The 18,372-nt window shown below is 36.4% G+C and overlaps 1 protein-coding gene across 3 annotated transcripts in view; it reads left to right on the plus strand.

The window, feature by feature from the left end:
* Nucleotides 1-18,372, plus strand: part of TBC1D23 (TBC1 domain family member 23) — a 68,039-nt gene that overhangs the window by 586 nt on the left and 49,081 nt on the right. For 2 of the 3 annotated variants that reach the window (XM_003943537.3, XM_003943536.3), the window contains exon 2: nucleotides 16,914-17,025. In XM_003943537.3, the coding sequence (XP_003943586.1) occupies nucleotides 16,914-17,025 (112 nt within the window). Of the gene's footprint in view, nucleotides 1-9,788; nucleotides 9,847-16,913; nucleotides 17,026-18,372 lie in introns of those variants that run through there. The other variant, XM_074403545.1, reaches the window with a different exon arrangement.

An 18,372-nucleotide genomic window follows, 5' to 3' on the forward strand; every position in this document is an offset into this window, starting at 1 on the left:
TGCAGATCTGAGGCACTAAAATACAATCGGAAGAAAAGGCAAAATGCCTGAGGGTTCAGAGGTTGAGCGAGACACCCAAGGAGGATCCCTTCCACGTCATCGGGATACTTTAAAAAAAAAAAAATCCTGGCTGTTATCTCGTTTTGCGTTCCCGCAGTTTTCATCACGCATCTCGTTCACGCACGTCGTCTTTTCCCCTGCTACATTTCTCAACAGCTCGATTTCTGAGCTTCGGATGCAGTGTGGGGCTTTGCTCTTGCTGCACCCAAGCGTTTGCATGCTTACCTGATTTATCCTCGGGATTGCGGGGTAGGACCGTCAATATTTTTTTCGTAAACTGCTCACCCAATGTTAATCTTTGGGAAACGCTTCTACTTTTGAAATAGTTGATCTTCGCAACACAGTTATGTTGTAAAACGTCATTTTTTAAAAAGGGAACCTTTAGAGGCTTGTCTAAGTTTTGCAATTGATCTAAGTGTATTGGCCACATTTATTAGTTTTGGATTTGCTTGTTCATTATATGTGTACAGCTCTTGGGCACTCTAAAAATAATACAGGACATTCATAGACATTGACTTTAATCCCAGAGGAAAATAATGGAAATCGTTGAAAGGGATAGATAATTAGTAATTGAGAAATTCAGCTCTCCATTAGCAGACATCAAATATTAGCTTAGGGTATGGGCTCTCCAAGGTGTCAAGGAAAACGTCGTGATGATCTAGATGTAGTTTTTTTCTTCAACTTGCTTATGTTGGAGTTTGGGAGGTGTACAAGGTAAAATTCATCTCATTCTTTGGGAGTGTCATTGTAAGTGTTTCGGGAGGTCCGCGGTGAGGGGGTGGGGTACAAATCACTTCCAGTTGGAGTCATTGGGAGTAAGCTTCGTGAAAGCAGCTGTGTTTCAATTAGGCTTTGAAGAATGAGTAGGATTGAAACCCAGTGCTGTCTAATGGAAGCCACATATTGTAATTTAAAATTCTCTAATAGCAGCTTTAAAACTAACAAGAAACAGGTGAGATCAGTTTTAATCTAATTATTTGGCATATTTAAACATCTAATCATTGTTTAAAAAATTAGGTAATTTTATATTTTTTGGTGCCAGGTCTTCAAAATCCAATGTCCATTTTACATCTACCTTATGTTTCAATCTGATGTAACCACATTTCAAATATGAAATATCCACACGTGGCTTGTGGCTAATATAGTAGATAGTGCCGAATCAGATTAAGAGATGGGAAAGGCCTCTGAATGGAGTAACAGCATGTACAAGGGCATAGACAAGAGAATTAATTTGTTTTGAGAGTAAGAATGAGAACTACCTGGTTGGAGAGAAGTTGCAGAAAAATAGGTCTTTTTGCTTCCGGTATCCTGCAAGAATGGCAGGAGAAAAAAAAATAGGTCTGGAAAATATTTAAACATTTTTAACTAGTTAAAGGAACCCTTTAAGAATCAATGACAGCTATTACAACAGTTTTCAGAAAGTGACCTCGCTGGTTATAGCCTTAAGTTTGCTGTCTTGGAACAGTGCATTTTTTCATAAACTGGCGGTAATCAGCTCGTTGAGGGCCATGAGGGGAAATGTTTCTATAGTTAAGGTGTCTCTGGGGAGTTACTAGGTTAGAGGGCTTGCAAGCATGTCTCTAGTTCACAGGGGCAGAGGACATGGAATGAATGTTTTGTAGAGATCGCATTTGTTCTTAGGATTGCTGTGCCTTTGTATTTTTGCTGGTTTTATTTTCCTGAGTGGCGGAAACCTGAGATGGTCGGTGATTTCCGTTTTTCCTCTGTCCTCTAATCATCTTTTCTCCTTTTTCTCCTTGCACTCTCCTCATCAGCCACCAGATGAGGGTTTAAATAAAGTCAGGAAGACTTTGGGGTTGGGAAATATAGGTTCAGTAAAGCCTCTGTTCTTAGAGTACTTGGGGAATGGGTTATAGAATGGGGATGCTTTACTCTTTGTTTTGTTTTGCTTTGTTTTAAAAAACGAGGTCTCACGTTGCCCAGGCTGGCCTCAAAACTCCTGAATAGCTGGGAACTACAGGTGTGCCGCATTCATCCGGGTGTTTTTCCCTCCCTCCCTCCCTTCCTGTTGCTTTTTTTTTTTTTGCCTCCCTCCCCCTCTCTTTCTTTCTTTCTTTTCTTTTTTTTTTTTTTTTTTTTGGAGTAAATGTTTTTATTTTAACTCTGTCAGATAGTTTTTTTCTAAAATGTATCGTATATCTTACTGCCTAGCTCGAACTCATCTTAATGACTTGGGTCATTCAGTTTACAAATGTAAGTGTAATTTAAGGATAAAACTAGGTCTCTGTCCTCAAGGAATTTATGGTCTAGATACAGGAGGCATGTTTGAGAACATCGATTACTTTTGTGTTATTGTAATACGGTGAGACCTTTAGGACCTATCTAGACAAATTGTTGCTATGTTAAATGACTTCACACAGCCATCCCTTTTTGAGATTGCTTTTTGTAAGTTTTTCCTATTTTCTTCTTTTGTTGTCAGTGGTATCTCAGTTTGTTCCTAGTCTGTGAAACTAAGTCATTGAATTTGTTAAAATTGTAAATATAATCTTAAAAAGGCTCAGGACGGACCTTGAAGATCTTAAAAGTACGTGGACTCTATGACATCATTTGCTGATTTTCAGTTATGTTCTAGTTCAGTGCTTCTCAAAATTTAAATGTGCATTAGAGTTATCTGAGGAGCTTGTTAAAATGTTCCCCAGGTAATTGTGATTGTGGTTCAGTAGATTTTGGTGTGGAACTTGAGATTCTCTATTTCTGACTAGCTGCTAGGTGACGCCAATTCTGGTGGTTTATGGACCACACTTTATTTAGCAGGGTTCTAGATTATATATATGTCAGAATGAGTAGGTCAGAGGAATTTATATATGTCACATTGTATCACCTTACATGTTGTATTAAAATATGTCTAATTACATGACTTACTGCTCTTTAGATAATGAACTTCTCAAGGGCAGTGGCTGATAAAGGACAGGTGGCTCAGTAAATGTTGAATAAATGTACACATGAATGAATACAGACTGTCATATAATTATGTGCAATAGCATACTAAGCTGTCATTTCATATGAATTTCCTGACTCCAGTGTTTTTGTGAGCTGTGGAATTGTCTGCTGGTATAATGCTTATTCTTTATAGAAAGCCAGAGTAATCAGAAAATGCCTCAGCTCTCAAGCTGTCTGGGTTACAGCCATGTAAGCTCAAAGGGTGTGGTATAATTCTTGTAAAAATGCTTAGAGTTAGTTTGAAGTGATTTGAATTTAATTTTTAAAAATTAACATAAGTTATAAGAAACTGGATTTGTAAAATCAAACAATGTTAAATTGTTGCAGTGAAAGATTGGTGATTACCCTTCTTGATATTGAAGAAACTAGCACTGGATTTGAACATATGTTCTTACTTTCTGAGACTTTCTTCCTGAAATTATGTCTGAAGATCTAAAGTCGTAATTTAAAAATTGTGTTGGTATAGACTTTAATTATATAACTGTTGACATTGGGAGCTTGTTTAATTCAAAAATGTTACTTAATATTCAACTTTAATTAGTGTTTTTTGTTGCTAAACTCTTCTTAAATTACTGCTAAACTTTTCTTAAACTTGTAAAAGTATCAGTTCCACAAAGAATCTTTAATTATTGTTAATTTGAGATGTGAATAGGAATTACTTGAGAATAAGTTATTTTTCAAAATTTTGTGCACTCTATAAATAGTACTATCAGTGCTTCCCATTTAATAAGCATTAAAATATGAGGAAAGATATATCATTTAAGAACTAAGTAATTGAAATTTCACATATTATATAATCAATAAAGAAATATGTTAAATATAAAAGAAAAAGGAACTCTTTGTTTAAGAAAAACATTGACTACTTGTGGAACTGGGAAAGCTAGATACTACCTTAGAAAAAATGAGAAAATGAACTTCATTTGTTGAATTAGGGGTTATGATGTGACAGTTGTTTGATTTTTTTAACTGTCATTAATTAGAGGGAAGGCAAAGATAAGAAATGAAAAAGACCTATTTTGTACTATTTACATTAAAGCCTTTAATTATAATTTAAATTTTATAATTTTTAAAAGTAATTCTTTTTTTTTTTTTTTCTGGAACACAGCCTCATTCTGTCGCCCAGGCTGAGCGCGATATCCGCTCACTGCAGCCTCCACCTCCTGGGTTCAAGCAGTTCTCCTGCCTCAGCCTCCCAAGTAACTAAGATTATAGGCATGTGTCACCGTGCCTGCCTAATTTTTGTATTTTTAGTAGAGATGGCATTTCGCCATGTTGGCCAGGCCGGTTCGAACTGCTGACCTCTGGTGATCCACCCTCCTTGCTCTCGCAACGTGTTGGGACTATAGGCGTGAGCTACTGTGCCCAGACTGAAAGTAATTCTTAGTAATTCACTTCTAGGATTTTGTTTTCCTGTGGATGTTTTAATGTTCATGAATTAGAGTTAGTAATTGGTTTTGCATGCTAAATAAATGTATTTCAATTAATTCACTTTTATCTCTGTGTAGTCACTGCAGAGAAGGGACAAATGCATTCCTTATGTGAGTACAGTAAGCAATTCAGAGCACCCAGTCAAATATACTGCACTATGCAGCCACCTTTTCAGTAGGAGTCTTCAGGACAGATTTGAGAAAATGTGCTTGACAAAGCATTTCTGCTGCATAGTGCTGAAATGTGGATTCTGTTAGGTATAAACTAAAGACAGTACCTTCTCTCATATGTCAAAAGCAAAATAGAGTTTAGCAAAAACATTCTCAGTTCAGCAAATATTCATTGAATAGTGGTTATATTCAAGCTGCTGTATAAGCTTTTAGAAAAAAATTGAAAGTTTTAAAACCAGGAACGTGCATTGTGGTCTCTTCGTTGGACACTTTAATTTTTCATCATTTTATCTCTAGGAATACTGTGTGAAATAGCTTCTGAAGATAACTAAATGCTCATGTTTTTGGAAATTATAGGCTCTAGTAGTAAAGAATAGGATTAAACAGTTTGAAAAGGGGCAGGGCTTGAAGTGACTTAGTTAGAGACGGAGAATTACAGATGGAAAGCAGTTAAGTACCTTCCAGTCAGTTCATAAGATCAAATTCTTTGTAGAAATAAAGTACGTAAGTTAAAAGCCACTTAAAAGGAACCTATTTTATGAAATTTAATGTCTATTTGTTTTAAGGGTCTAACTTTTTAACCTAAGAAAATGATGTCTGATTAAGTCATTAGTTTCAAGTCTGCATCTTTTTTTCTTGATGCTTAAAGGAGTTTTTTCTTATCCTTTAGCTGACATAGCATTTCATAGTTGGGTGAGAATCTTGTAGCATTTGCTTCTTTTTTATTTTAAAGTAGTTGCTACATAAAACTAGTTGTTATGGTGGTATTTAATAATTTTAGCAAGAAGATACAGGTTGAATATCTCTTTAGAATACTTGCATTATACTCAACTGGTTGAACATCCCTAATCAAGAGTCTGAAATCCATAATGCTTCAATGAGTATTCCTGTGAGTATCATGTTGGTGCTCAAGAGTTTCAGATTTTGGAGCATTTTGGAGTTGGGATTCTTGGATTTGGGATGCTCAACTTGTATAAGAAAGTACTATACATTTGCACAGAGCATTACTCTGTATCTATCTATCTATCTATCTAATCTCATTTGGATCTTAAAACAGCTCTATGAGAAAGCAGAGTTATCTGTTGGGCTTAGTGGCTCATGCCTGTAATCCCGTCATTTGGGGAGGCCAGAGGATTGCTTGAGATCAGGAGTTCAAGACCATCCTGGGCAACATAGTGAGGCTTTATCTCCACTAAAAGTAAAAAATAACAAAAATTAGCCAGGCATGGTGACACACACCTGTAGTTCAGCTATTCAGGAGGTTGAGGCACAAGGATTGCTTGGAATCAAGGCTGCCGTGAGCTATGATCACTCCACTGCACACCAGCCTAGGTGACACAGCAAGACTCTGTCTCGAAAAATAGTAATTTCCACGTGTTATTTTTCCTTTTTTAAATTGTTTCTAGCCTTTTTTTGAAGCCTTCTGTGTGTCACAGAGTGATGCAAAGGATTTATTCATCTCATGGGTGTGCAATTTGAATACCAGAAATCTTTTATTTTGTGAATTCCATTTAGATTAACCACCAGCAGGAAATTAAATGAAATCCTCTTTTATTCAAAAATAATCTTCATTTATGGTTGGAATCCAGGTTAAAAAAATAAACCCAATATGTATTTCTTTGCCAAACTCTGATCCCCATTGGCTGGCATAGTACCCTTGAGAATTGTCCAAATGTTGCAAAGTGTTGTCATTTCATTTACTATAGTTGTTTCTTTATAGCAATTATGTTTCTGAAATTATAGTTTCAAGACAAGGAATGTTGACTATACTTTTATCGTTACACTTTGGATAAAGTGGAATTTGTGAGAGACATAGATAATATCTCTCTCTGACTTTTTGCTGTTTTCATGCCATTCTCTGTTTTAGGCCAAAGATATACTCTATTTTTTCTTTCCGAATAAACTGCTTTCATGGGGGTAAAAAAACAAGGATGCATTTCTTTTTTCCTTTAAAATACTGAAAAGTCACCTTATGTATAGAAGGGAACAGTGTTGAGGGTTTTTGAGAAAGCATGAAAGAAGAAAGGATTTAGAGTACTCATTGAAGTAGACTGCTCATTAGAGAAATTACTCCCCAATTTTATAGCCAAATCTTAAAACAGATGCATTGCAGCATTACACATGTAGTTATGAGAAACCTTTTTTGTGTATGTTTTTATTTTTTGGTCAACAACTGAGGTTTTTTCTTAGCAGAGAAAGGGGCACCATTGGTACCACTGGTGATCTGCGCGGATTGTGGATTAAGAATAAATCTAAGATTTAAAACATCTGTTCATTTGTAGTTAATTTTAGTAGTTTATAGAACAAGATTTCTGTGATCTCTATTTCTTTTGCCTATTGCATACAGTGATAAAATCCTGTAGCTTTTAAATTTGGCTTTTAAAGCCAGGAGGTCTAGATTTAGCACCTTCTTTACTTGGCTTAAGATCCTGATTAAAACACAAATTCTAGAGAAGATTACATTATTTACAAGGGAATCTCCCAAAGCTGTTTTTGTGGATTTGGTCCTAATGCAAAATTTTACTAATTTTTTAAAGCTGTTGAATGGGTGTTTTTCCCCTTGGCATATAAATTTATAACTTACTAAAATGCTGTAGCAAGCATGTCTGATTCTGACACAAATCCAGATAACTTCGTGATTTCACGATTATCAATTTGTATCCAGTTGTCCTCTCACAAGACTTTAACTTGTCAAGGTCTTTTCTGAATATGCTGTCATACTATGGAAATACTTGGAAAGTTTTAATGGTTTGAGATTAGTATTTAAAAATAAGTTGCGTAAGACATACTGTGGCCATTGAGCTCCATGCATATCTACTGAACAAGTGAATCTGTAACACAGTTATTCTCTTTCCACTTCTACCAAGCGTCATACAGAACATTCAAGAACTAATTAAGGAGCTCTGTTATGGTAGTGTTTTGTAACCAGCGTCCCAACAATAGTAGCAGAATCAGTTCAGACGAAACTTTGGTGCCGATGTCTCATTACCTGGGCATTAAGAAACACCCAGAAATGTAGTGACACAAATGAAGCCGTGAAACCACAATTCCATACACGCAGCTTGCCACTGCTTACTCACTGTTCCAGTTCGCTGCTGCTTATAACTAATGAGCTGTTCGCCTTAGAGTTTTAAATAATTGGTCAGAGGCTTATACCTGATTAGGATATGTACATGGACAAGCTGGGCTGTCATGGTTTAATCTGTGCTCACAGTGGTTTGCATTCTAAACAAATATGAATAAACTGCACCTCAGAAAGAGCCGTTCACACCTCTGGTCAACAGAATTTAGATGATAGGACTTGGGTGAGAACCTTGGAACAGCCATCTGGAAGGTCAGCTACATAGAGCATTGCCTTTTTTTTTCTCTGCTGTATCCCCAGTGCCTCACACGGTGGGTAGCCTGTAGTAGGTGCTCAATACATGCATGTTGAAGGTTTGAATAAAAAAATAGTTGTGTTAGGGAAGGAAATAATTCAGAGTATGGATAGGAAAGCAGAGGAAAATCTAAATGAGAATGTATTAAGAAGACAGTCAGGCCGGGCGCGGTGGCTCAAGCCTGTAATCCCAGCACTTTGGGAGGCCGAGGCGGGTGGATCACGAGGTCGAGAGATCGAGACCATCCTGGTGAACATGGTGAAACCCCGTCTCTACTAAAAATACAAAACATTAGCTGGGCGTGGTGGCGCGTGCCTGTAATCCCAGCTACTCAGGAGGCTGAGGCAGGAGAATTGCCTGAACCCAGGAGGCGGAGGTTGCGGTGAGCCGAGATCGCGCCATTGCACTCCAGCCTGGGTAACAAGAGCGAAACTCCGTCTCAAAAAAAAAAAAAAAAAAAAAAAGAAGACAGTCAAACTTTGCAGTGTATGTAAACTGGATGAGTGCTGAGAAAGATGACTAATGACTTCTGAGAGCACCTTTAGTCGAGTGATGGAGTGATGGAGGTTTTGAGTGAATGAGAGAGTAAGTGGAGGTGAGTGAAGACTGCTGTTTTCAAGGAAGTCGAACTGTAAAGGGAAGGAGAGAGATGACTTTTACAGGTTGTAGGTTATGTATAGGACCCTTCACGTAAGTAATTGTGAACATTTTAAAGGAAAGGAGATAATCACAGGTTATATTTTTCAATGCTAGAAGTACTTTCAGCAAAGATTTCTGAGTCCATTTTTTTCTCTCTTGGCTCTGTTTAATACTGTTAGCAGACTCACAGGTTTGAAAAACATCCCATGCAATAGAAATAACATATTTAAGATGTTTACATGTCAGACTTTGGACTTTTATTGATTTTCCAGTAGTGCAGGTTTTATGTTTTTATTTTAAGAAAACAATAATAAATCTTAGGCCCTGCCCACATTAAGACACGAAATTAATTTTCTTAATGTGGTAATTGGATTTTCTCTGTAATTTCTCTGTACTCTGCATTTAAGTGTAGAGTGATTAGATATATTATAGGCCCTACTTGATCTTTTTTACACTGCTAGTCTTCATTGTTTTTATCATTACAGAAAAGGATTCAATTTTAAGAATTTTGAAGATTAGCAAAGCTGACTTAGCTTAATTTATAGACTGAGAGACTTCATGAATTTAAAACATTTTTTTTTCCAACCCAGAAAACATTCCATTAATATCTTAAGTGTTTTAGATTTGGTTAAGAAAGAAAGTGGAGATGATATAGTGAGCGGTCCCTATAGAGTGGTGAGGATCAATGAGGGAAGAGAAATGGAAGCGGGTTGGCAAGAGAGGGAAGAGATAGATTTAAGATGAGGGAAAAGTGGTTACGTATATTGTCAAGAATTCTTTCCAAAAGCTCTGTTGTGAAAAGAACGACAGCTAAAAGTGTGGTAGCTGGATGGAAAAGGAGAATGTGGAGACATTTTTGTGGTGGACACTGCTGTTTCTACTGGGAATATTTGAGCATATTGTCTCAGAGGAAAGAGCCAGTAGAGAGAGAAGTGGAAGATAGAAGAAAGGGGATAATGGATGGCACATGGCTTCTGAAAGATTGCGAGTGAGCGGGTGGAGATAAGAGCCAGGTGACGTTATCAATCTTAGACTTAGAGAAGAGACACTTATTTTCTTCTGTATTCACAGGAGACTTAATGACTGGAATAAGTTGCTTATGTTTATTTGTTTCTTTTTGGAGGGGGTTAAGATCAAAGGGAAGAGAAGCCTGCTGGCCTGTTTTTTCTCTTTGGAGTCAGAAGTGAAGTCACCTGCGGTAAAGTGGCTGGGTAAGGAGTCTGAAGTAAGTGGGGGGTGGGAGATTTTCAGGCACTGTTGTTATGTGATAGCATTGTAGAGTTGTCTTATTTTCCCAAGAAGTGCACATTGAGTAAAGTACAGGAACAAAGAAGGCAGACTGGTTAGATTAGCCTAATGTTGGGAATTTGCAGCTCTCTGAATGTGACAGAAAAACCAAGGAGTGAAGAAGTCAAGGGTGTTGTCAAGAATGTGCTTAAAGTCTTGGGACGTGGAATCAAGACTGAACACATAAAGTGAGGCCATGTGAAGACTCTTCTACCTACTCCGTGCCAGCTTTCCATCCTTTACCCTTGTCTCCGTCCACTGGGAGTGTGGGGCAGATACTCCCTCAAGTGAATTGTTTTCCCCCCTCAAAAATGGAACCACATATTTTTATATCTTTTAAATTACTTCCAAGTTTATCATACTGTAAACCTTTAAAATACAATTTGTGGACAGCTGTAAATTGCCCTTTTTTAGCCTGTTTATACTTCCAGTTCAGTGCTGGAGAACTAAAACGAAACAGATTAAAGTAGCACACGTGCTACATTGTTTTCTACTTAACGATTCTGTAAAGTATGCTTTCTTAAATAGCAGCGACTTAATACTCCAAGCAAAGAAGTTATATGTTTGAGAACATTCAGTATTTCCTTTTCTGTTCCTGCCTTAGTTTGCTAGAGATAATGGCCTCCAGAGATGACACACATAAATGGGGAAACATTCCACCTTCATGGATAGGAAGAATCAATATTGTTAAATTGATTTAACCATACTGCCCAAAGCAATTTGTAGATTCAGTGTGTTTCTTATCAAACTACCATTGACATTCTTCACAGAATTAGAGAAAACTATTTTAAAATTCATATGGAACCAAAAAAGCCTGAAAAGTGTAGGCAATCATAAACAGAAAGAACAAAACTGGAGGCATCACACTACCTGATGTCAAACTCTCGTACAGGGCTCCAGTAACCAAAACAGCATGGTGTGATGCAAGAACAGACATATAGACCAGCGGAACAGAATAGAGAACCCAGAAATAAGACTGCACACCTACAGCTTTCTGACCTTCAATAAACCTGACACGAGCAATGGGGAAAGAATTCCCTGTTTTAAAAAATGGTGCGGGGATAACTGGATAGCCCTGTGCAGAAAATTGAAACTGGACCCCTTCCTTACACCAGATAAAAAAAATCAACCCAAGATAGAAACCCCAAAATTGTGACAACCCCAGAAGAAGATCCAGGCAATACCATTCAAAATTATATTTTCAGTATAATTGAGTTTATTTTATATACACACACGTGTATATATACACACACGTATATATGTCTGCACATACACACATGACAAACTGAAAAGCAATTCACAAAATGTTAGTGATTATCTCATGGTAATGGAATTGTGATTGGTGTTTAGTTTTTTTTTAATCTATTGGCTATATTCTCTAAAATGATTATAATTAAAAAGTCATTTTAAGAAAGTAAGCTATTGTTCAGTAATAATAACAAAGGTAATAGTATTCATAGATACTGTTTATTGAAGAATTACGTAGCCAAGTATTGCATTGAATGTTTTGTGTTTAGAATCTTATTTAAGCATTAACTGACCCTATAAGGTAAATACTGTAATGCTTTTTCCTTTCGTAAGGTCATATGGCTGTTGAAGGGCCACAGTGGAAACCCAGATCTGACACTAAAACTCAAATTTTGAATTTTTATAATACATTAAATAGAGTTGAGTTTTTAAAATTGTGGTAAAGTATACATAATGTAAAAAGTTTACCATCTTAACCATTTTTCAGTGTATGTTAGTATCAAGTGCATTTACATTGTTTTGCATATAATCTCTAGAACTCGCTTCATCTTGCAGAACTGAAACTTTGTTAAAGAGCTCCTCGTTCTCTGCTCTCTTTGCTCTAGTAAACTCTATTCTACTTTCTGTCTCTGAATTTAACTACTCTGGGTACCTTATTTGGTATTTGCCTTTTTGTGACCGATTTATTTCACTTAGCATAATGTTGTCAGGGTTCATCTATGTCAGAGCATGTGTCAGAATTTCCTTCCTTTTTGGGTCCGTTATATATTAGATATATATAAAATATATATTCTATAATATGTAATTATATATGTAATTAACAAGCAAATATATATCTGTTTATACATTGAATATTTGAATATATTTGAATATTATATATTCACTGAGGGATGAATTGATAATATGGGTATGTGTATGTACTATATGTCAATATATGTAATTAATAAACATTTGTTTAAATTTTTCAGACCTTTTTAGGACAAATAAATAATAATAAACGTGTTTATTAATTTTATATATAGACATACAGTACACACACCCGTTTTGTTCATTCATCCCTCAGTGAATGGACACTCAGGTTACTTTCACTTTTGGGCTACTGTGAATAATGCTGCTGTGAACATGTATATACAAAAGTCTCAGGCTCTGCCTTCAGTTCTTTTAGGCATATTTCAGCACTTGGAATTGCTGAATCGTATGGAACATTTATTTTTAATTCTTAGTGGACCTGTCATACTGTTTTCCATAGCGGCAGCGTCATTTTACGTTCCTGCTAACTGTACACAAGTTTCTCCACGTCTTTGTCAACACTTGTTATTTTATGTTTTTGGATGGTAGTAGTCATCCTAATGAGTGTGATGGGTTCTTTGGTTTGGTTTTATTGCTCTGGTTTTTTTGTTTGTTTGTTGAGACAGGGTCTCATTCTGTAGCCCAGGCTGGATTACGATGGTATGATCTTGGCCTTACTGCAGTCTCTGCCTCCCGAGCTCAATTGATCCTCCTGCCTCAGCCTTTCAAGTAGCTGGGATTACAGCCACACACCATTACAACTTGCTGATTTTTTGTACTTTTTGTGGAAATGGGGTTTTTTCACGTTGCCCTGGCTGTTCTCAAACTCCTGGGCTCACTCCATCTACTCAGAAATGCTGGGATTAGGTGTGAGCTACCGTACCTGGCCTGGTTTGGGATTGGTTTTTAAGTGAGGTTTTAATAGACTGGATCTTTAAATTTTTTCATACCTTTTTAGGAAGAATAAATAATTAATAAAAAGTAATACATATGTGTCATACACTTAACCAGTTGAACTACTGATACTTATGTTCAAAATTAAGATAATTATAATAACCAAGAAGTTGAAACAACTCAAATGCCCATTATGTGATGGATGGATGGATAAGTAAAATATGGTATATTCATATACAATGGAATCTTATTTGGCAGTGAAAAGCCAAAAGCGTGTACTGATACATGCTACGTCATGGATAGATGTTGAAATGTTACACTGAATGAAAGAAACCAGACATAAAGGCCGCATATTATATGATTCCATTTATATGAAATACCCTGGGTGTAGAGACAGAAAGTAAATCAGTGGTTGACAGAGGCTGGGGGCAGGGTGGGAGGTGCTGGTGGGGTGGAATGGCGAGTGACTGCTAATGGGTATGGGGTTTAAGTGTAGAAAGATACTTATTTAAAAAAAATTAGGAGATGAACTAAGTGTCGTTTCTCGTTTTAATGTCCAGTTTGGCAATAGAGTGTGTACATTTAAACAGTTTTCATACATTTTGAAATGATGGAGAAAATAAATTTTTAGAACATGGTTAGGAGAAAACAGAGTTTAGAAAAACGTTGAATATATAGTCATTTTTTCCTAGTGGGAGGTTTTCTGTCACTTTAAAAATTTTAAGAACACCATATATGTAATCCAGTTGCTTTTTAAAAATCATAATTTTATTATGATACAGTATGGTTTATTCAGAAAATTACACAATTTCTAATAATAATTGGATTTGTTAATCATAGAAGGATTTGGAAATGCATATTACATTTACTAGTGCTTGAAAATTCATGCTTCCTTCCCCCATACATTGTGCAAATGCTTCCATATGTTCGGAGTTATTCACCAGTTGGCTGAAGAAGAAAAATCCAATTCATTTGCTAGCTTGCGTATAAACATTAAGCGAATGCTATATAAATCTAGTGACATTGTTTACCTCATTGTAATTCTGAAGCAACTTGGGCTGCAATGCTTAGATTGGGTGATTTTACCACACAACATCAGGTGAGGGAAAATTCTGTTATGGTTTACTTAGGTTTTGAAAATATGTTATTGATAGATCATGACAGGAACCTGTAGTATTATACCAACATATTTTAATAGTTTCAAAGTCACAGAGCCAGGAAGAGGTGAGTTTCTCCTTCCTGCCAACCTCAGAAGCATTGGATTTGGTCCGTCCCGAACTCTCTGAGCAAAGGAGAGAGTTCTGCTTATTTTTGTACTTTCGAGGATAAATGGACAAGGCCTATTCTTTTCTGTTTTAAAACCTTGTCTGAATCTCCTGTGTGACTGTACCAACCTTTAATTTGTAAGGTCAGTGAGAAGCTGCTGATCAAAGAAGACTGAAAGAAACGGAGCCCACCCACTCATACCACATCAGACATGCGTTTTGCTTTTGTATGTTAGAATTGTGTTATTGTTTAAAAGTAGAAACTTGGTTTAGGGGAAGAGGAATTCTGTTTGAGAGCTAAATACTATAGAAATCTTATTTGCTTGATTCTTGATTCTTCTATGAATTATTTACCTTACCAATTTTCAGCTCTTTACTACTTTTATAAGCACATTTAGGTTGTCAAAGGTCTAGTAAGTGTACCTTTCAATGCCTTGTTCACAAAATAATGTTACTTTTAATTATTTAGTAACTAGTAAATTTTAGTAATTTAGTGATTAGTAAAAATTTAATAATTATTTGTGAGAAGTATCTTTTACTACTTAAGGCTTTTATAGCATTTTGGGGTCTTCAAAGGAGCCCTTGCTCATGGTTATACTGCTGGAGACTAGCATCAAAGAATCCAGCAGCAGCTGTATCAACAGAGATGTGCTTGTACATTATTGTGATTTAAAAAGTACTTTGAGGATTGGGCATTTTGCGGAAAAATATGAGCTTTGTTGTCTGGGGTAGTAACGGATTTGGCAGAAAATAGAAAAGGATTTTATACTGAAAAGTGACTAATTCTAATTCTTCATCTGGTAAAATAATTTCATTTCAGTCAGTAGTGTTTTTTAGTTCCTCATTATTTGACACATTTGACCATTTAAATATATGGTATTTATTCACCAAAGATACCACTACATTTTCTTTGTTTCATGGTTACCAACAGGCTACCTTGTACGTTTTGGCTAGGAGAAAATATGTAAACCCCAGTTTTTACCAACTATACACCTGAACTGTCTCTCAACAGTAGACTTGAAATCTTTTTCTCTACCTTTCCCTTCTAACACTTTGGTGACCATACAGCAAAAGAACAAAATATTTCTTGTGTGATTACTAGTTATCTTCCTGTTCATATGAATTTGTAGTAGCTTTGTCAAGGAATGTTTCAAGTTTGATGAGTAATTTTCTGTTGAATATGATCCTAAATGATTACATTTTCATGTAATTCCTTCCCTTAGTAGAGCAACACTTTATGAAATTTAGGCATTTAAACTAATATTCTTAGACACCTATCAGTGGGGAGGTTTTCATTGTCTTACTGAAAACATTAAGAGTGGAAGTAATTGATTTTCTTCAGAACCACAAAAACGAGACAAAAATCCTGATTTCCTGATCCTAGTGAGATGATCTGCCTTTTAGGTTGCTTTAAAGAATATTACAAAGGGCCGGGCACGGTGGCTCACACCTGTAATCCCAGCACTTTGGGAGGCCGAGGCAGGTGAATCACGAGGTCAAGAGATCGAGACCATCTGGTCAACATGGTGAAACCCTGTCTCTACTAAAAATACAAAAAATTAGCTGGGCATGGTGGCACATGCCTGTAATCCCAGCTACTCAGGAGGCTGAGGCAGGAGAATTGCGTGAACCCAGGAGGCGGAGGTTGCGGTGAGCCGAGATTTGCATTCCAGCCTGGGTAACAAGAGCGAAACTCCGTCTCAAAAAAAAAAAAAAAAAAAGAATATTACAAACTGTTCAGGTATGAAGGTCTTAAAAATTTGTACAGATTTTTAATGCAGGCTGATATTGTAAACAATGACTAAAAACTCAGCTTTTGAAAATTCCTAAGGAATTGATAATTTAACTGGTTATTTTCTGGCTAGAACACAATGCCTTCCTTTGTGAAAGTATTCTTTTATTTTAACCTTATACAAATCAAATTAAATTTATACTTTTCTCTTTAAACATAGTAGACTGAACAAAACTGCTTAATAAGTTACTTGAAGATGTGATATTACTATTTTGCTTTAGTATACCACTAGAGCCTTTTTTTCCCTCTAACATTTATTTAACACTGTAAGCTGGGCACTACTCTAGGCATGATACTGATATAGTCATTTACTAAATAGTCTCAGACTGCAATGTTTTGAATTCTTTGCTGAGTTTAGCATAAACATTAAGAGCAGGAATTCAGGAACCATACTGTAAAAATTTGAATCCACCTCTACTGCTAATATGACATGTGACCATAACCATAATACTGGTAAACACCTAAAAGAATAATAACTTTTTAATACTGATGAATTTATTTCTTCAGGTGGCCCCTAAATGTCTACAACCCTTCTTTGCCTCTATTTTTGCATCTGTACGTGGGGCCAGTGATATAACCTATCTCATAGTGATTGTTATGAGGATTAAAAAGAACAGTAAAATGTTTGAAATAGTGCCTGTCACATTGTTGCTATGTAAACTGTTAGTCATTACCACTACCAGGAATACTGTTGTTACTATGACTTCACGGTGCTGTCAGCCAGATTGCCCATCTTCTTTTAAAGTTTCTCTAATCTGGAAAAAGACAACCAAATTGGTTAGAACTAAGTGTGAAATGAGAGTAAATTGACTGTATGAAGCCTGAGATTTCCCACCAAGAAAACAGGCTGTATATATGCCTTGGCGTTACATTTTGGCTGCTGAGAACTTTTTTTTCTTAGACAAGACCTTACTAGGCCATTCTTATAAATGAATCTTGAATAAGAAAAAGTACGAAGTGAAATTTATTTTAATAAATAGGACTTGTTTTTTTTTTTTTTTAGGGAAAAAGATCTTGAAGAAGCTCTGGAAGCAGGAGGTTGTGATCTTGAAACTTTGAGAAATATAATTCAAGGAAGACCACTGCCTGCTGATCTAAGGGCCAAAGTTTGGAAGGTAACTAGAAACTGAAATGAATAAAATGTAATACTGAAGAAGAATATTTTTAAAAGTTTATTGTTTCAGCTGTCTTAGTCGCAGAAAACTTTATTATCTTGTGAACGTGCCACAACCAGAAGATTCATCAAACAGCAGCTTATTAAAATGTGTGTTTCTGTAGTGTTTGGTATATTTAACAATAATGGTTTAAATTTTAGAACATAATATATACTTTGGTAGCCATTAGAAATGGTGTTCACAGAGCCGGGCGCGATGGCTCAAGCCTGTAATCCCAGCACTTTGGAAGGCCGAGGTGGGCGGATCACCTGAGGTCAGGAGTTGGAGACCCACCTTGCCAACATGGTGAAACCCCATCTCTGCTAAGAGGCTGAGGCAGGAGAATGGTTTGAACCCAGAAGCAGGAGAATCTCTTGAACCCAGGAGACAAGGCTACAGTGAGCTGAGGTAGTGCCACTGCACTCCAGCCTGAGCGACAAAGTGAGACTCCATCTCAGAACAAACAAAAAGAAGTAGTGTTTATGAAAATTGTTTCATGAAACAAGTTGCAATCCGTAAGCAAAATAGGATGTGTATTTGCAGATAACAGAATGATCATAGCAATTGTTAAAAAAAAAAAAAGAGAGAGAGAGAGAGATATGCCTCTGGCTTTTTGGGTTATAGGAAATTTTCCCTTTATTTTCCTCATTCAGCTATTCTCCAGTGCATAGGTATTACAATTTGTAAAAATTTTGAATTAAAATATTGTTATGATTACAAAAGAAATACATGTATTTGTAGAGACATATACAGCATAACAAATAACCACAAAGGATAAAATAAAGATTTGTTATCTACCACCTGTAGGTAAAACATATAAGGGCTTGGTGCTTGCTTTTTTACGTTTTTGCCCTGTGCGCATATATATTTAACAAAAATGGAATTAAAACTGTGCATAGCATTCTGAACATTTATTATAGAAACTTAAGCACATGCAAAAGCAGAGCTTATATAATGAACCCCCAAGTGCCCGTAACTCAGCTTTAACTGGTATCAACATTTAGCCAATCTTGTTTGATTAGTACACTTATCCTGTCCTCCCCACCCCACTCACTGCATTATTTTAAAGCAAATCCTTGGCAGTATACTAATAGTTTAATACAAAAGTCTGAAACATTTAAATGAATGATAATTCCTGGCCAGATGCAGTGGCTCACACCTGTAATCCCAGCATTTTGGGAGGCCGAGGTGGGTGGATCACCTGAGGTCAGAAGTTTGAGATCAGCTTGGCCAACATGGCGAATCCCCGTCTCTACTAAAAATACAAAAATTAGCTGGGCGTGGTGGCACGTGCCTATAGTCCCAGCT

Source organism: Saimiri boliviensis, chromosome 8 (genome assembly GCF_048565385.1).
Source record: "Saimiri boliviensis isolate mSaiBol1 chromosome 8, mSaiBol1.pri, whole genome shotgun sequence".
Lineage (NCBI taxonomy): Eukaryota > Metazoa > Chordata > Mammalia > Primates > Cebidae > Saimiri > Saimiri boliviensis.